The 15,207-nt window shown below is 50.0% G+C and overlaps 1 protein-coding gene across 1 annotated transcript; it reads left to right on the top strand.

Moving 5' to 3' along the window:
• Nucleotides 1-1,271: 1,271 nt before the first annotated feature.
• On the top strand, nucleotides 1,272-14,741 carry LOC133344801 (chondroitin sulfate synthase 1-like). The gene is made up of 4 exons (XM_061555042.1): nucleotides 1,272-1,997; nucleotides 3,958-4,311; nucleotides 10,844-11,053; nucleotides 12,143-14,741. The coding sequence occupies exons 1-4, from the start codon at nucleotides 1,482-1,484 to the stop codon at nucleotides 13,838-13,840; spliced, it is 2,778 nt and encodes a 925-aa protein (XP_061411026.1). The 5' UTR covers nucleotides 1,272-1,481; the 3' UTR covers nucleotides 13,841-14,741.
• Nucleotides 14,742-15,207: the final 466 nt, after the last annotated feature.

Below are 15,207 nucleotides of genomic sequence, written 5' to 3'. Positions count from 1 at the left end.
CGTACCTCTTCTTGGTTCTTTCGGTAAAGTCACGTAGAAGGGAAATAATAAAATAATAAAAATAAAACATTAAATACAATTCTCACGACGTTTCGGCCACAACGCAAGCAGCCGTCCTCAGGTGAAGAACAGGGCTGTTGGAAAGACAGCGTCCCAATGAACACCACCAAGCTTGGCAGCGTATATTTAAGCTGGGTAGGAGGAGGAGAGCGCCTTGACAAAGGAATTTAAATATCAACAAAGGAATTTAGCATATTTATGGTAAATGCATATATGGGATTAGTCACTACTTGTGGAATGTTTAGGTGGTGGTGGGGGGGGTCTCAAAGTCATATTATGCTCGTGTATTATGTAGGATTAGCAGTAATAAAAGGAGGAAGTATAATTAGCAGTAATAAAGGGAGGGAAATTTCAATAGTAAGGAGCTGCTGCAGCCAAACCACCACGTAAAAAACTAAAATATAAACTGCATCAATATCGATTTAAAGCTTTCGTGACTGCAGGGATTCATCTTCTTGGTTCTTTCGGTAAAGTCACGTAGAAGGGAAATAATAAAATAAAAATTATTTTATTAAATAAAAAATATTTTATTATGTAAATGTATTCTTATTAAATCCTTTATATTAAGTTCGCTTGCGTGCTTGCTTGCTTACGACCGTGCAAATCTTTCGGTCGTTTTTTTAACCCACTTCCCGTGATCCAATCGAGCTGACATTTTGCACACAGACTCGTTGTGCGTGACATTTTATTTTCGTGAATTTTTTTCTCTCCAAATTTTACACTGTTTAGGGCAGGGGTCGGCAACCTACGGCTCCGGAGCCGCATGCGGCTCTTTACGGGCTGCTTCTTGACGATATGTACGTATGTACATAGATGCATTGCGGCTCTTGAAATACTGAATTTTGTACCGAATTGGAAAGAAATGGCTCTTCTTGTTATTTTGGTTGCCGACCCCTGGTTTAGGGGAATTATTTTATATTTATTTACCAATTGCTTAATGGTGGCAGACAATCATCTGACCCATAGGTGGCAGCCATCTCAAGCCAGAGGACGAGAAGACTCTAGCCGCCCGTTTCAAAGACCAATGTGGGCATATAAAGGATTTATAGTGAAAAACTTAGTTTTTACGGGTTAATTTTTTTTTATTATTTCCCTTCCACGTGACTTCACCGAAAGAACCAAGAAGATGCATCAATATCATCCACGTACGTTTAGAATCGATTTCCCGTAATCACCAACAAAAGGGGAATCGACTTCGCTGGAATCGAATCGAGCTCCTGCAAACGCCCGCTATGGAGTAGCGGCAGTAGCAGCAGCAGCGGCCGAGGCAGCAACTACCACCAGCGGCTCACGGAAACAACGCATCCTCACGCCCGATACGTGATGCGTGAGCCTGTAACAGCCCGTGACATCCACACAACAACAACAACAACACAAACAACGATACAACGAGCAGGCGCGGGAGAAGAAACACATCAGCGATGAAGGCCCCATGTCCGCGGGGCCTACGGGCTTTCCTGAGCAGCCTGGCCGGGTTCGCGCTCGGATTCTCGGCAGCCACTTGGCTCTTCTCGCCCTGGGCAGCGCAGCGAGCCGGCAGTGGCGGCAGTGGCGTCGTTCCCACCGGGGTTCACTGCTGGTGGCAGGGCGGCTTCGGGCGAGGGGGAGCTCTACTGATGGGCGCCGGGAGAAGCGGTGCGTCGTCATTCTCGTTTGCATTCTCTTTCCCATTCGCGTCGTCCTCGGCCTCCCGGGAGGAGACGGAGTGGGGAGGAGTGCGGACCCGCAGCTTCGTCTACGTCGGGGTCATCACGGCGCACAAGTACCTGTCCACTCGCGCCTGGGCCGCCTATCGAACTTGGGCCCCCACTGTGCCCGGCCGCGTTGACTTCTTCACCAGCGATGGATCCAGCACCGAGCTGCCGCTGCCGCTGGTGGCGCTGCCCGGCGTGGACGACGTCTACCCGCCGCAGAAGAAGTCGTTCATGATGCTGAAGGTACATATGCAGGAGGGTGGTGGTGGTGGTGGTGGTCGCAGACGCGGTGGTTAGACCAGAATAACACCACGACTGTTGACCCCCCCCCCCCCCTCTCTCTTATCAGTGCCTCTCAGAGGTCGCAAACGGGTTTTGATTCCTTACCCGTACCAGTACCCGGCCGCACCAGGGTCACAAACGGGTACCCGTACCCTACCCGATACCTGGCTACCCGTACCCGGCCAGGTATCGAGTAGGGTACGGGTATCGGGTACCCGATTGCGACCTCTGGGATGAAGCCATGTTGCAGGCGCGGGTGGGTTGATTCTAGGAACTTGAATTGTGAGAAGAGACAAGACGTTGGGAAATGAGTGACAAACGGTGACTCACCAGTGACTCACGGCCTACCCGTACCCGGCCGCACCAGGGTCGCAAACGGGTACCCGTACCCGGCCGGGTACGGGTAGCCGGGTATCGGGTGGGGTACGGGTATCGGGTACCCGGTTGCGACCTCTGGTGCCCCTACCTTATACTGGTAGGAACCTCCTGGTTACACCAGCCCACAGGGGATTATTGTGTCCGTCCGTCGTGCAGGGAGGGGCTGGGTGGGGAGGGGCTGGTCACCCCGTGGTGCCCTTATAAAACTCAACGTTTAACCTACTCACGCCGGCTTGTGCCCGCCCTCACAGTCGGGCATATTTGCGGAATACACCACGCCGCCGTTGACCCTGCAGGCCATTGACCGAGCAACCAACGTTCCTACCAGCTCCCTCCGCAGGAATGTGTTTACAGAGCAATGCAGACCTTAATTCCTTTCCAGCTCAGACCCCGCTTGCTTGCCCATTGTCACATATATAGCCTTGTTGTAGCTGCTCTCACTCTCTCTCGTTGGTTCAGCAGTTTCCACTGCTGGATTGTATTGTTTCCGCCTGAAGACGACCGCTTGTGTTGCGATCGAAACGTGGGGATTTATTTTGTGTTCTACCTACGCGACTTTACCGAAAGAACCAAAGAGTATGGATTCCTGCAGTCACGAAAGCTTTAAATCAAGATCAGACCCTTACCCCGTGCTCTTTACAAATCTAAACGTTCATCATACAAAGTCATCATTACAAGGGAGAAACACAAACAAATAGACACAAACATGTAGCCCGTATTGAAACGGCTGTGCGCCGTATGGGCCTGAAAACGCAATTTCCCCCGTACAAGAATCCGGGGTAAACCGTATGGGTTGACAGGTATGATCATACAACAACAAATAGAACAAAATATATTACCAGGTAGGTGAGGGTCCCACTGAGCAATGTAGTTGTTTTTCAGAAGCGACCTGGCCATCAGAAATGATAGCTGCTCAACCAAGTGGGCTTGTCATCACGTGTAAATGTATAGCAGCAGCCAAATACAGGTAGTCCTCTACTTACGATGGAGATGCGTTATGACGACCCCATCGTAAGTCAAACATATCGTGAGTCGTAGATGGTCTAGCCTACCCAGGTGTCTTAAGGAATGGTGATAATTTCTAAATGTGGAAGTAAAAACCAGAGGACCCGGAGAAAAATCCACACGGCCACAATGAAAGAGAGAGATATGCAAAATCCACATATACAGCAGACGTCAGGGTCAGGATTGAACCCACGACCTCCTGCATACCATGCAAGGGAGTTAATATCTGTTAAACTCTTTAACTTAGCTTTCCCGCTCGCGACCCAATCAATAACATTGGCGGCGAATATGCACCGGTGCTAGACCTCCCCTAGGTCGACTCAGCTTGAATGGGTACCTGGTGTGGGTGTGCAAACATTCAGCGCCGGGGAGATGAAGGCAGGCCGGGCGGGTGTAGTGCTGGCGACCCACCCCCCTCGTGTGCCGTGCCGGCCTTCATAGGTGCTATTCGCTGACAGCACTTTCCCCCTAAGTCTGTTAAGGTTACGGGGGGGCGGGCGAGGATCTTTGTCTTTGTGTGTCTCTCGCGCGCACGCAGTACATGCACGACCACTACCTGGACCAATTCGAGTGGTTCGTGCGCGCCGACGACGACGCCTACATTCGCGGGGATCGCCTCGAGCAGTTCCTGCGCCGCCTCAACAGCAGCGAGCCGCACTACCTGGGCCAGACGGGGCTGGGCACCACCGAGGAGCTGGGCAAGCTGGCGCTGGAGCCCGGCGAGAACTTCTGCATGGGTGGCCCGGGAATGGTGTTCAGCCGGGAGGCGCTTAGGAGGCTGGCGCCCAACGTGGGGCCGTGCCTGCGCGAGATGCACACGGGGCACGAGGACGTGGAGGTGGGGCGGTGCGTGCGGAGGTTCGCCGACACGCAGTGCGTGTGGTCCTATGAGGTGAGTGAGTTGGGTGAGCGGGTGCGAAATGGTGAGTTTGTGGTTGAGTGATTTGCTGGGTGGGTGACTGAATGGATGGGTAAGTAAATACTTGGATGGTTGGTGGGTGAGTGAATCTGTGAGTAAAGTGGGTAGGTGGGTGGGAGAATACGTGAGTGGGTGGGTAAGTGTACAAGTGGGTGAAGTGAGTAGTTGAAATGAGTGGGTGGTTGAGTGAGTGGGTGAGTGCTTGAGTGGATGAGTGCTTTGTTGAGTTGGATATTTTAATAAGCGAATAGATGGGTGGGTGAGTAGGTGAGTGAATGAGTTACCGAGTGAGAATCGGCGACAGAAGGGTGAACTGTTTTTTGGGGTGTAACATGCTAGCCAATAAAACACCAGCTCCACACTTAGCAATAAGAATACTCGCCATCCAGACTCTAGCCTGACCCGACACGGCGTCGTTCTGCCTTCCTCAGGCAATGGAATTTCAAAGCATGAACATTTTTTTTTATTACTATTGTTACATGCGTATAAGCTGAATAGAACTACGCTCTAAATTTTCGTGCTCGGCAAGGCCCCCTAGTCTCGATGGTTTTGCTCCTGCCAATAACATCTGGCAATGTAACAGCATTAATTTGATGGACATTGCTGATGAGACCCAGATGGGGTCGAAACCAGTCCACGTTTTTTATTCGTAAACAAATGTTTGTCATGAAACATGACTCCGGAAGGCCCAAACAGGCTGATGGATGAGAGATAAATAAATACTTGGGTTTTTTTTTGTTAATGAAGAGAGATGTACTTTTGTCTGTTCGTTTGAATCTCCGTTATCTTGCGCTGACGAGCTTACATGGGCAGATCCACAAGTTTGACAACCTCAAACATTTCAGCATCAGCCGAATAGTTCCACACGTGGTGCCACATATGGTGCCACTTCGAAAGTGGTTTTAGAAAAATATGGATTATTTATGGAATTGGTTTAATGCATACGCGAATCATAATGCCTGATCGCCATCCCAGCAGAGATGAAAGCCAGTTTGTCTGAGTGCGTCTAAACACCATTGTACTTTGTGTGCATTCCTCCTTAGTGAAAAAAACGTGGAAGCAATCATTTATTCTATTCCAGCTATAGTCCAGATTTGTTGACATCATCAGACATGGTCAATCCACTGCTAGTTGGAGCCTCCCCCCCCCCCTTACCCGGCACTGGTCGTATGGATCGTAGTGGTTGCCTGGCATCCTTCACTAAAGCTGGTCGGTGCAGGTTGATGACCGGTTCAGATATCAGACATCATTCACCACTGATGTTAGCCGTGGCCAGGAATCAAACTCGGCCGCTGGGTTCATAGTGCAGTGCGCGCACCACCATGCCGTCCCTTCCACCCCTGACACACTTTACCGACGTCTACAAAAAAAACCACCACCACGATACACACTTTACGATTATACTCCTCGACTGCTGACGCCCACTGGCGCGCGCCGAGGCGCCCGACACCTCGACCGCTGGCAAAAAATGTAGCCTCTCGCCGAAACGCGTTAAATCTGCCAGCGCGTTCCTGACAGCGCATGCCAGCGGTGCCCCACTTGGGCTGGCGCCTGCTTCGCCTTCCATGGCCACACTTGAAAGATTTTATCCTTTGCTCCCCCGTATGTACTGTATATGTATGTACGTCGAATTTCTTTCGCACCCATCGGCCGCACGGCGTCATTTCAGCGGCGTTGGCTCAACACAAGCAACACTTGACCGGTTTGATTGTGCGGATTTAGTTTTTGTTCATGGTAAAAAAAAAAAATCTTGAGAACCCGGACAAAACTATGTGTTTGTTGAAATTCTTTCGCACCCGTACGTAGTCAACCGTGCTAACAAAATTGAACACAAAGCAGTTCTAAAGAAATTAGATTGTCAATCTATATTTAAAAGTGCATAGCTCCAGTGGCTTCCTAATGTGGGAAGGGAAGAGATTTCCAGGAGGCCGCAGAAGCGCGCATGAAAGCACGCGATGCGACGACCAGCGTCTCTGTTCGATGGTGAGCCAAAAGCCGCTGCGTGGCTGACCGGCTACGTACGGTGCGAAAGAAGTTGAACATCCATAGTTTGCGCGATGAATTATGCGACGAGATCAGTAAGTTCTTTAGGTGAAATTCTACTGCTTGAGCTCAGCCGTAAACTTGAAATTGTTTAAAGGGGGAGGGGGTGACATAGAACCAAAACTCAGGGGTGTATTCCACAGTCAATGTTAAACACTAGAGGAATGTTAAACAGTTTATAATTAAATTTTTATTTAAAGCTTTCGTGACTGCAGGGATTCACATTCTTGGTTCTTTTTTATTGTTTTATATTTTTATTATTTTATTGTTTCCCTTCTACGTGACTTTACCGAAAGAACCAAGCATATAGTTTATACTTGGTTTATTTTGGCTCGGCTTGTGCAGTTGTAATGTCAATGAGAGCGATAATCCCTCCACCATCTAACCTATGTGTGTCTGTATGTTGAACTTATTTCGAACCGTATGTGGCCAACCTCTGCGAATTGGTCTTGCGGGGGAAGGACAACAAACTAGACACAAAAAGCCAACAAAGACAAACACATCAAGTTGGCAGATGGGTCATGTGCCAATTGATTTGTATTCTTACAGCAAACCGGCATTTTACAAAAGTGAGCAAATTCGAAATTTTTGTAACTGCGTGGTTTTTCTGATGTCTTCAAGGCCACCTACTTGAGGGACGCGGATTAGGAAGCGCATTCACTCGAGATGTGAGCTCTGGCTACCCTACCTGACCATGCTGGGTGTACTCTTCAGCGAAACGTGGTACTATAACTGCCCAATTCCCCTTCGCTTTCCAAAAGCGAAACAAAAAAGCAAGTTGGTAAATGTGTCCGCGTTGACAACCTGGCCGTATCGGCTGGCCACAGCTTAAATTGACATCGTACCGACACCGTCTGACCCAAACAAAAACACTAAAGAATTTGACGAATCCATTTCTTCTCCATTGTCTGTGCAAAAGGACATCTGCCCGACAATGTCGATACTGTACGCGTAGATTATCTTTCTTTTCGCCGAAAAAAAAAATTGGCAGTTAGACCCACACATGATAGCAATCTGAAGTTTCGCCATGCATAAGAAGTCTGTTTCGGAATGGGGCATTTGACGCCAGGGGTTTTCCTGGCAATATTCATCGATCCCTTTGTCTACACAAATGTCCAAGTGTACAGAAAGACAACCCATAATCAACGTTTTTGGGTTTAGATCGCGTTTATTTATGAATGTGTCGTAACCCTCCACCACCCGACACGGCCAATCAGTAAAAAAGTGTCACGTTGACAAAGACAAATAGTTCACTGCTTTAGCCCACCGGTGTGTTGAAGCCACAACATTTACAATTTGAGTACGACGTTTCGCTGGTAATTGCAACCAGCATCATCGGGCAATTCGCCAGAATGGTGAGGTTCTCCTGTGTCTCCCGTTCTTATATAGAGCAGCAGCAGGGTGACGTCATCATTAACTCATCAGGTGCCAAGATTCAAGGGGGGAGTTATTGTAATTATATACGACACATTTATAAATAAACGCGATCTAAACCCAAAAACGTTGATTATGAATAACATTGGTCGCGAAAGCCTACGTGTTAAACTGAGAAAGACAACCGCCTGATACGCCGATACTCTACGCCTAGATTTGTTTTCTTTTCGCCTAAAAATATATTTTGCCAGTTTGACCGACACACGATACTGAGCCCAAGTTTCCCCCCATGCATAAGAAGTCGGTTTCATAACGAGGCATTTGTCACCAGAGGTTTTTTCCTGGCAATGATCATGATCCAGATGCTTTCCAAAAAAGCACCGCTGTCTCTTCCAAGTTGGAAGCAACAGCGGCTGCGGGTGGTGGCAGCAGTGGTTTGGGCCCATGCCCTCGCTGTCTGGCCAAAAAATTCAGCTTGCGAAATGTGGGAATGTGTCTGGTGGTGCCGAGATGACAATTCCACTTTTTACGCTCGCACAATACCAGCTGCGCCTTGCACGGCCTCGGGGAGATCCCAGCATCTTCTTGGTTCTTTCGGTGAAGTCACGTAGAAGGGAAGTAATAAAATAATAAAAATAAAACATAATAAAAATTCTGCTTGCAAAATGTTTTATTATGTTTTATTTTTATTATTTTATTACTTCCCTTCTACGTGACTTTACCGAAAGAACCAAGAAGAAGAATCCCTGCAGTCACGAAAGCTTTAAATCTAAAGATCCCAGCATGTTTTCCCGCTGCAGAGAAGCCGTGCCGTGACGTGCCAATGGTGTTGCGGGCAATGAACATGTTGAGACCGGTTCACGTGCAACTGTGAGCCATGGTCGGGAATGGAACCCAGATTTCTGGATTCGTAGTGCAGTGCTACTACCTATTAGAGCCCTTCGGGTGTATGTTAGTTTGTATGTTTTTGAACTCGTACCAGTGGCGGCTCCTGCAAAATCTCTCAGGGGGGGCAAATGTCTGGATGATTGATAGGGATAAGGTCCACCCATGCAATGGATAAATTAACAGCTTAAGCATGTAAAGGCAACTTCACTACTTTAATATTAATGAAAAATAAAGTGACTCTTACAATACATCTCCTTGTTTGTTTCTATACTCACTATTATTACAATCCACTCAGTTTCTTCTATTAAAGATTCCACTAGGTGGCGACAAATAATATTGTTGACTGAAACGTGCTTACGTATGATGACGTAAGCACGTATGATGACGTAAGCACGTTAGTGCGAGCCCTCCCGGAAGCCGTAGAGAATGCATTGCAGCGCCCGCCGTTCGAAAAAAAACATCTTTGAATGTAAGTCTATGGGAACACTCGGGGCGATTCTCAGCCGGAGTGAAATCGCCCAAAAAGAGGCGGTACTCCACAGAACGTGACATGACGCTGATTGGACTATATCCAGAGGCACAGTAACGGCTGAGATTGGTGGTGCGTCGCCCAATCGCCCTAATGAAGAAACCGCCCCTGACTCACACCATACATAGCCAAGCGTGCTAATCGGATGTGCGTGGGAAGGACAACACACTAAACACAAGCAGTGTAGAAATGAGTTTCAATCTGGAATGAGGTGACATCTGGTCCACATATTTGGGGCAGCACTTTCCCACTTGCCCTGTCGTTGAGAGAAATGTTTGCTGCATGATCCCACCTGATGTTCATATCGAGAGCTGGAATCTAGCCGTATTAAGTGCAAAGATTAATTTTATGCAATGGCTTTTTTTGTACAGTCATCGGGTGGACCAGGCTAAGATTTCTCAGCTCACAAAAAATGTAAACCCGGTTTAATTACACAAAGTTGAAACCTGGAATCAAACCTAGCGTCTCAGCAGTGCCAGCTCAGCCCTCTAGCCTGAGCCACCCATCTTCTCGGACTTGGTCTATGAGCCAGATTGATTCATCTCATCCATAGTGTGTTGAACCACTACACTACAGGTCCAAACACTTTATCTTTCTGCCTTTTTCCCAAACACATTACTTAACTTAAAAATGTCCTCCCATCATCCCAAGTTCTGACAACCTTGCTCAGCTAAAGATATGTATTCACTCTTTCTCTATGTATGTTGAGCTTCTTTACATCGTTCTCATTCAATATTTAAAAGCGCATAGCTGCAGTGGCTTTCTAATATCACAAAGGAAGAGCGTTCCAGACAGCCGCAGAAGCGCATCTGAAAGAGCGCGATGCAGTGAACGTCTTTGTTCGATGGATAGCCATCGATGGTTAGTCATCGAACAGTGGATTGGATCTTTTCTGCAGGACAGGACCCAGCAGATGGCCTTGGGTCCCCATGTGTCCCCCCCTAGACCCTCCCCTCACGGTATCCCTCAGCAGTCAGTCTTATCTCCCCTTTTATTCAGTGCCTACGTTAGGCTGCTTGGGAACTGTCATCCGAAGGCACGGGTTTCAGTGCCATCAGTAACGCCGATGACACCCATATGTCTCCTTCTCAGGTAACCCAGCTGCAGCTCTCGCCTGCTTAACTTAACAGACTGTCTGGCAGAGGTAGCTGCATGGATGCAGCAGAACTGGCCTAGACGGAGCTGATGATTGTAGGGTCAGAAAGTCGGCTGAGGATGGGACAGGAGGGAGCTTGAGCCTCCATTAACACTGGTCAACAAAAAAAAAGTTTCTGGCCTGGACTTTTGCAGCTGTTTTAGACTAATTTCAGGGTGCTGATTCCAAATCTGATCTCAGATTTGCTCTATCACATCTCATTTTTATGCTATCGGCATACCCCATTTTCATTGATTTTACCCAAAATTAACTCCGTCACTTATGATTCAAGTTCCTAGAATCAACCCACCCGCGCCTGCAACATGGCTTCATCCCAGAGGTCGGAATCAGTGACCCGATACTCGTACCCTACCCGTACCCGGCCGGGTACGGGTAGGGTACGGGTACGGCCGGGTACGGGTACCCGTTTGCGACCCTGGTGCGGCCGGGTACGGGTAAGGAATCAAAACCCGTTTGCGACCTCTGCTCACCGCCCTCACCGCCATGTCTACTCCATCTCGCCGCTCCCACCGCAGATGCAGCAGCTGTTCTACGAGCACTACGAACGCAACAAGCGCGGCTACATCCAAGATCTGCCGGCGAGCAAACTGCACCGCGCCATCACTCTGCACCCCAACAAGCGCCCCGCGTACCAGTACCGCCTGCACTCGCTGCTGCTCGCTTCACGTGCCCAAGAGCTGCGCCACAAGACCATCGAGCTGCACCGGCAGATCCTGCAGACTGCGGTGAGACGGGGTGGAGGGTACGGTCTTCGGCACGTGCCAAGTTGCACCCATCGTCGTAACATCTATTTAAAAAAACGACACCTAATGTGTGTATATGTATCGATTTAAAGCTTTCGTGACTGCAGGGATTCATCTTCTTGGTTCTTTCGGTAAAGTCACGTAGAAGGGAAATAATAAATAAATCACATAGAAGGGAAATAATAAAATAATAAAGCTTAAATATACGCTGCCAAGCTTGGTGGTGTTCATTCAGACGCTGTCTTTCCGACAGACCTGTTCTTCACCTGAGGACGGCTGCTTGCGTTGTGGCCGAAACGTCTTGAGAATTATTTTATTATATTTTATTTTTATTATTTTCTTATTTCCCTTCTACGTGACTTTACCGAAAGAACCAAGAAGATGTGTATATGTATATAACAAAAATATACGCACGGTAAGTCCTTGCTTAACGCGTGGTGTTCACACAACGCGTTTTGTCTATAACGCGTCTCTTGCACGAGGAAACACGTGAAACGCGTGCACCGTTATAATGCGGTTTCTTCGTGGTCGACGATGAACTACTTTCTTGAGCTGCACAGCTGAGCGGTACAGTGATACAGTACGCGGAATGATACAGCACAGCAGCAGCGTACCCTCCATTATTTGCCCCGCCATCTCGCTGCGTATGCGTAGTAGTATCTCTGCAAACTTTATCGTTATTTATGCGGAAATATTTTCGTTAAAATGCGTTTTTTGCACAGCGTAGCACTTTTCAGGAACGCATCTACCGCGATAAATGAGGACCTTGCCGTATTAGGGCTGTTTTCGATTAATAGTAAATTAAGTTTCTTCAGTTTACTCCCTGAATCTATTTATTTCAGAGGGGCTGTATTTCAGTAATTTCATCATTTATCACAGAGCTGTCTTCAGTTTTTGTCGAGATAAATAAAATGTAAAAAAAAATCAGTTCCTGAAGCTGCCAGTGCGTGGAGCGCGTAACATCAGACGTCACGGCGCGCTTCACGCGGTACGACGCGGAAAGCACGGCGGAGAGAGGCGTGTTGAGTTTGTATTCATTAAAACGTTATTATTATATCTTACCCGACGCAGACGGAGGCTCAGCAGCTGCTCGATAACGGCGGCGACGACGAAGCCAGCGCCGCCTTGGACGTGTCGTCAGAGGACCGGCGCCTTGGCGCCTCGCCCTCCTTCATGCGCTTCCACCCGCGCGACCGCCAGCACGTGCTCGAGTGGGACTTCTTCACCGGCACGCACCTCTGGTCGGCGCGCGCCGGCGCCCAGGGCCCCCGCCAAGCCCTGAGCGGCGGCGCCCTCCGCTCGGCGCTTGACGGCACCGTCGTGGCCCAGCTCATGGAAATGATCGACGCCCGCGCTAGGGCGCGCCGGCGAGCCATCGATTTCCGCGAGATCCTGTACGGCTACGCGCGCGTCAACCCGCTGCACGGCGCCGACTACGTGCTGGACGTCCTCATGACGTACCGCCGCAGCGAGGGCAAGCGCGCCGCCGTGCCGGTGCGCCGCCACGCCTACCTGCAGCAGACGTTCGGCCGCGCCGAATTCGCCGAGGAGCGCGAGATGCAAGCCGCCGAGTTCGCCGCGGCCGTGGACGCTAGCGCCGCCGCCGCAGCTGCCGCCGCTTCGGCCGACGGCGGCGGTATCGCCGGCGGTAATGCCGGCGACGGTTCGTTGCTCGCGGTGAAGCTATCGAACTCGCTCGGGCTCTTCGCGCCGTTCGGCCGCACCCCCGTTGAGGCGGTGCTGGCGGCCGCCGGGCCCAGCCGGGAGAGGATCCACATGCTGGTGCCGCTGGCCGGGCGGTACAAGGCGTTTGTCAGGTTCATGGAGAACTTTGAGCGCGTGTGCCTGGCTCGCCCGCAGAACATTAAGCTGGTGCTGCTGCTGTTTCGCCCTTCGAGCGACGACGGCGGCGGTGGCGGCGGCGACGGGGACGCGGTGGGAAGACCCGAGGCATTGGTAGAGGAGTACCGCCGGCGCTACCCGAAGGCGGAGATAGAGGTGCTGAGCGTGACCGGGCCTTTTTCGCGAGGCCTGGCTCTGGAGGTGGGGTCGTCGCAGTTTCCCGGCGATGCCCTCCTCTTCTTCTGCGACGTTGACCTGGCCTTCACAGCCGACGCCCTGCAGCGCTGCCGGGACAACGCCGGTCGCGTCGATCCCACCACCGGCAGCGCCAACGACGACGGGAGGGTTGGCCAAGTCTACTTCCCAGTCATCTTCAGCCAGTATGATCCGCGCATCGTCCACTCTGGGGGCGGCCGCTCGCCCACGAGCGACGACGGCGACGGTCGCCACGACGACGACGACCCCTTCGACTTCTCCGATCGCGCCGGAATGTGGCGCGCGTTCGGCTACGGCATCGCCTGCCTGCATCGCGCCGACCTGGCCCGTGCCGGCGGTTTCGACACATCGATTACGGGCTGGGGACTCGAGGACGTCGACTTGTTCGGCAAGGTGGTGGCGGCTCGTGCCGGCGGCGGTGCCGGTGGCGGGCTAGCCGTGTTCCGCAGCCCGGACCCCGGCGTGGCTCACCTCCACCACGAGGTGCGGTGCGACCCGGCGTTGGAGCCGAGGCAGCTGCGCATGTGCCGCAACTCGAAGGCGTCGACGTTGGGATCGGCGAGGCAGCTGGCGCACACGTGGCTGGCGCACGCCGAAGCCGCCGCCGTGGCCGCCGCTGGGGAAGACGAAGGAGGGGGACGGGGGCCGGGGAGGTTGGGCCCGACGGCCACCGACGTTGTTGGCGGCGGCGACGGTGCCGCGAGTCGGTAACCGCAAGCGCCGGCGCGTCAAATCGATTTCCTCGGCGGCGCCATCGACGTACAACAGATGGGCGCGTGCTGGTAGGGGGTGGGAGTGGGGGGTGAGCAATGGCGGCGCCGTTGGATTTCAACGGAGTTAGGCCAAACATCCCAAAGTTGCAGGACACTCATGAAGACTTGAGACTCGGCCAGGCTTTACTGGTAAATAGTTGATATTATAATTACACTGTAAAAATTAATACACATGAAAGTTTTCCTGGGCCCATATATATATTTTTTTTATCAATTTGGGTCGGACTATTTATATTTCATAGTGACGCAGTTTCAACGCGCCTGTGCCGATGTTCTGTGGCGCACTCATTTCATTAAAACCACATCGGCGAGAGGTCAGAACGCGGGGATAGCACCAGAGATTCCTGAACGCAAATGCAGATTTCAGCTGCCTGTTCTTTTAAGGCAGGTTTCTCAAGTGTAGCGAGCTTATCGCCCTCAGCCTGATCATCAGCGACTCGCAGAGACCCTTAATCTGGCTAAATTTCAGCTCTGAGATTTAAAAAAATATCTGTTCGACCATCATGCAACGAACATTAATAGGGGTTTTCCCCTTTTTTCTGGCAAAAAAACTGACACCTTTTGCAAGGAATCATGCTTACATTAACCACAATACTTGCAGTCAAATGCAAACAAAAAACAATACTCTGATAATTTATGCATTGTCTTTGAAACTGATTGGTCCACACCAGACAGCTTTCTTTAGAGCCTAGTCTCATATGATTTGACTGCAAGTATTGTAGTTAATGTAAGCATGATTCCTTGCAAAAGGTGTCAGTTTTGTTGCCAGAAAAAAGGGGAAAAACCCTATTAGTATATTTTGGTACTGGCAAAGGAGGTCCCATGATGAACATTACTCCGTGGCAGGACAGGTGGGAAAGTGCTGCCGCTTAACGTGTGCACTTTAAGGGATCTCAGAAGTCGTTTCGATATCTGCATCTGCGACTGAATAGATTATATCACTGCGTAACAAAAATGATTTTTTTTTGTTCCTGGGTAGTGCTACTTTCTAATTGCTTATGCCTCAAAAGTACAGAAAATGGCTATTATTGCCCACAAACTTTGCTTTTGTGACCAGGACAGTGATATTTGAAATTTACCTATTTTCAATGAAAAATCGTGTGCATTTGTGTAATTCCTTCACATAAAGTCCTGGTAACAAAAGCTAAGTTTTCTATACTTTTGAAGCAAAAACAAATAAAACTTACTACCCAGGAACAAAAATCGTGTTACATAGCGAATTATTGGGCTGATGACTTGACACCAAAAGCACAATTTGGATAAAATTGACAAACAAATGAAGAATATAAGCTCCAAAATTACTTG

This window comes from Lethenteron reissneri, chromosome 1 (assembly GCF_015708825.2).
Source record: "Lethenteron reissneri isolate LAM-NWPU_2019-01 chromosome 1, ASM1570882v1, whole genome shotgun sequence".
NCBI classification, from domain to species: Eukaryota; Metazoa; Chordata; class Hyperoartia; order Petromyzontiformes; family Petromyzontidae; genus Lethenteron; species Lethenteron reissneri.
The sequence above is the reverse complement of the archived record's forward strand: the minus strand, read 5'-3'. Positions and strand labels throughout refer to the sequence as shown.

Bases quoted from the DNA above. Each gene is read 5' to 3' on its own strand.
- LOC133344801 (XM_061555042.1), top strand. From the start codon at position 1,482: ATGAAGGCCCCATGTCCGCGGGGCCTACGGGCTTTCCTGAGCAGCCTG. The intron at 4,312-10,843 runs GTGAGTGAGTTG...CTCCCACCGCAG, and splicing joins AGTGCGTGTGGTCCTATGAG to ATGCAGCAGCTGTTCTACGA. The intron at 11,054-12,142 runs GTGAGACGGGGT...TACCCGACGCAG, and splicing joins GGCAGATCCTGCAGACTGCG to ACGGAGGCTCAGCAGCTGCT.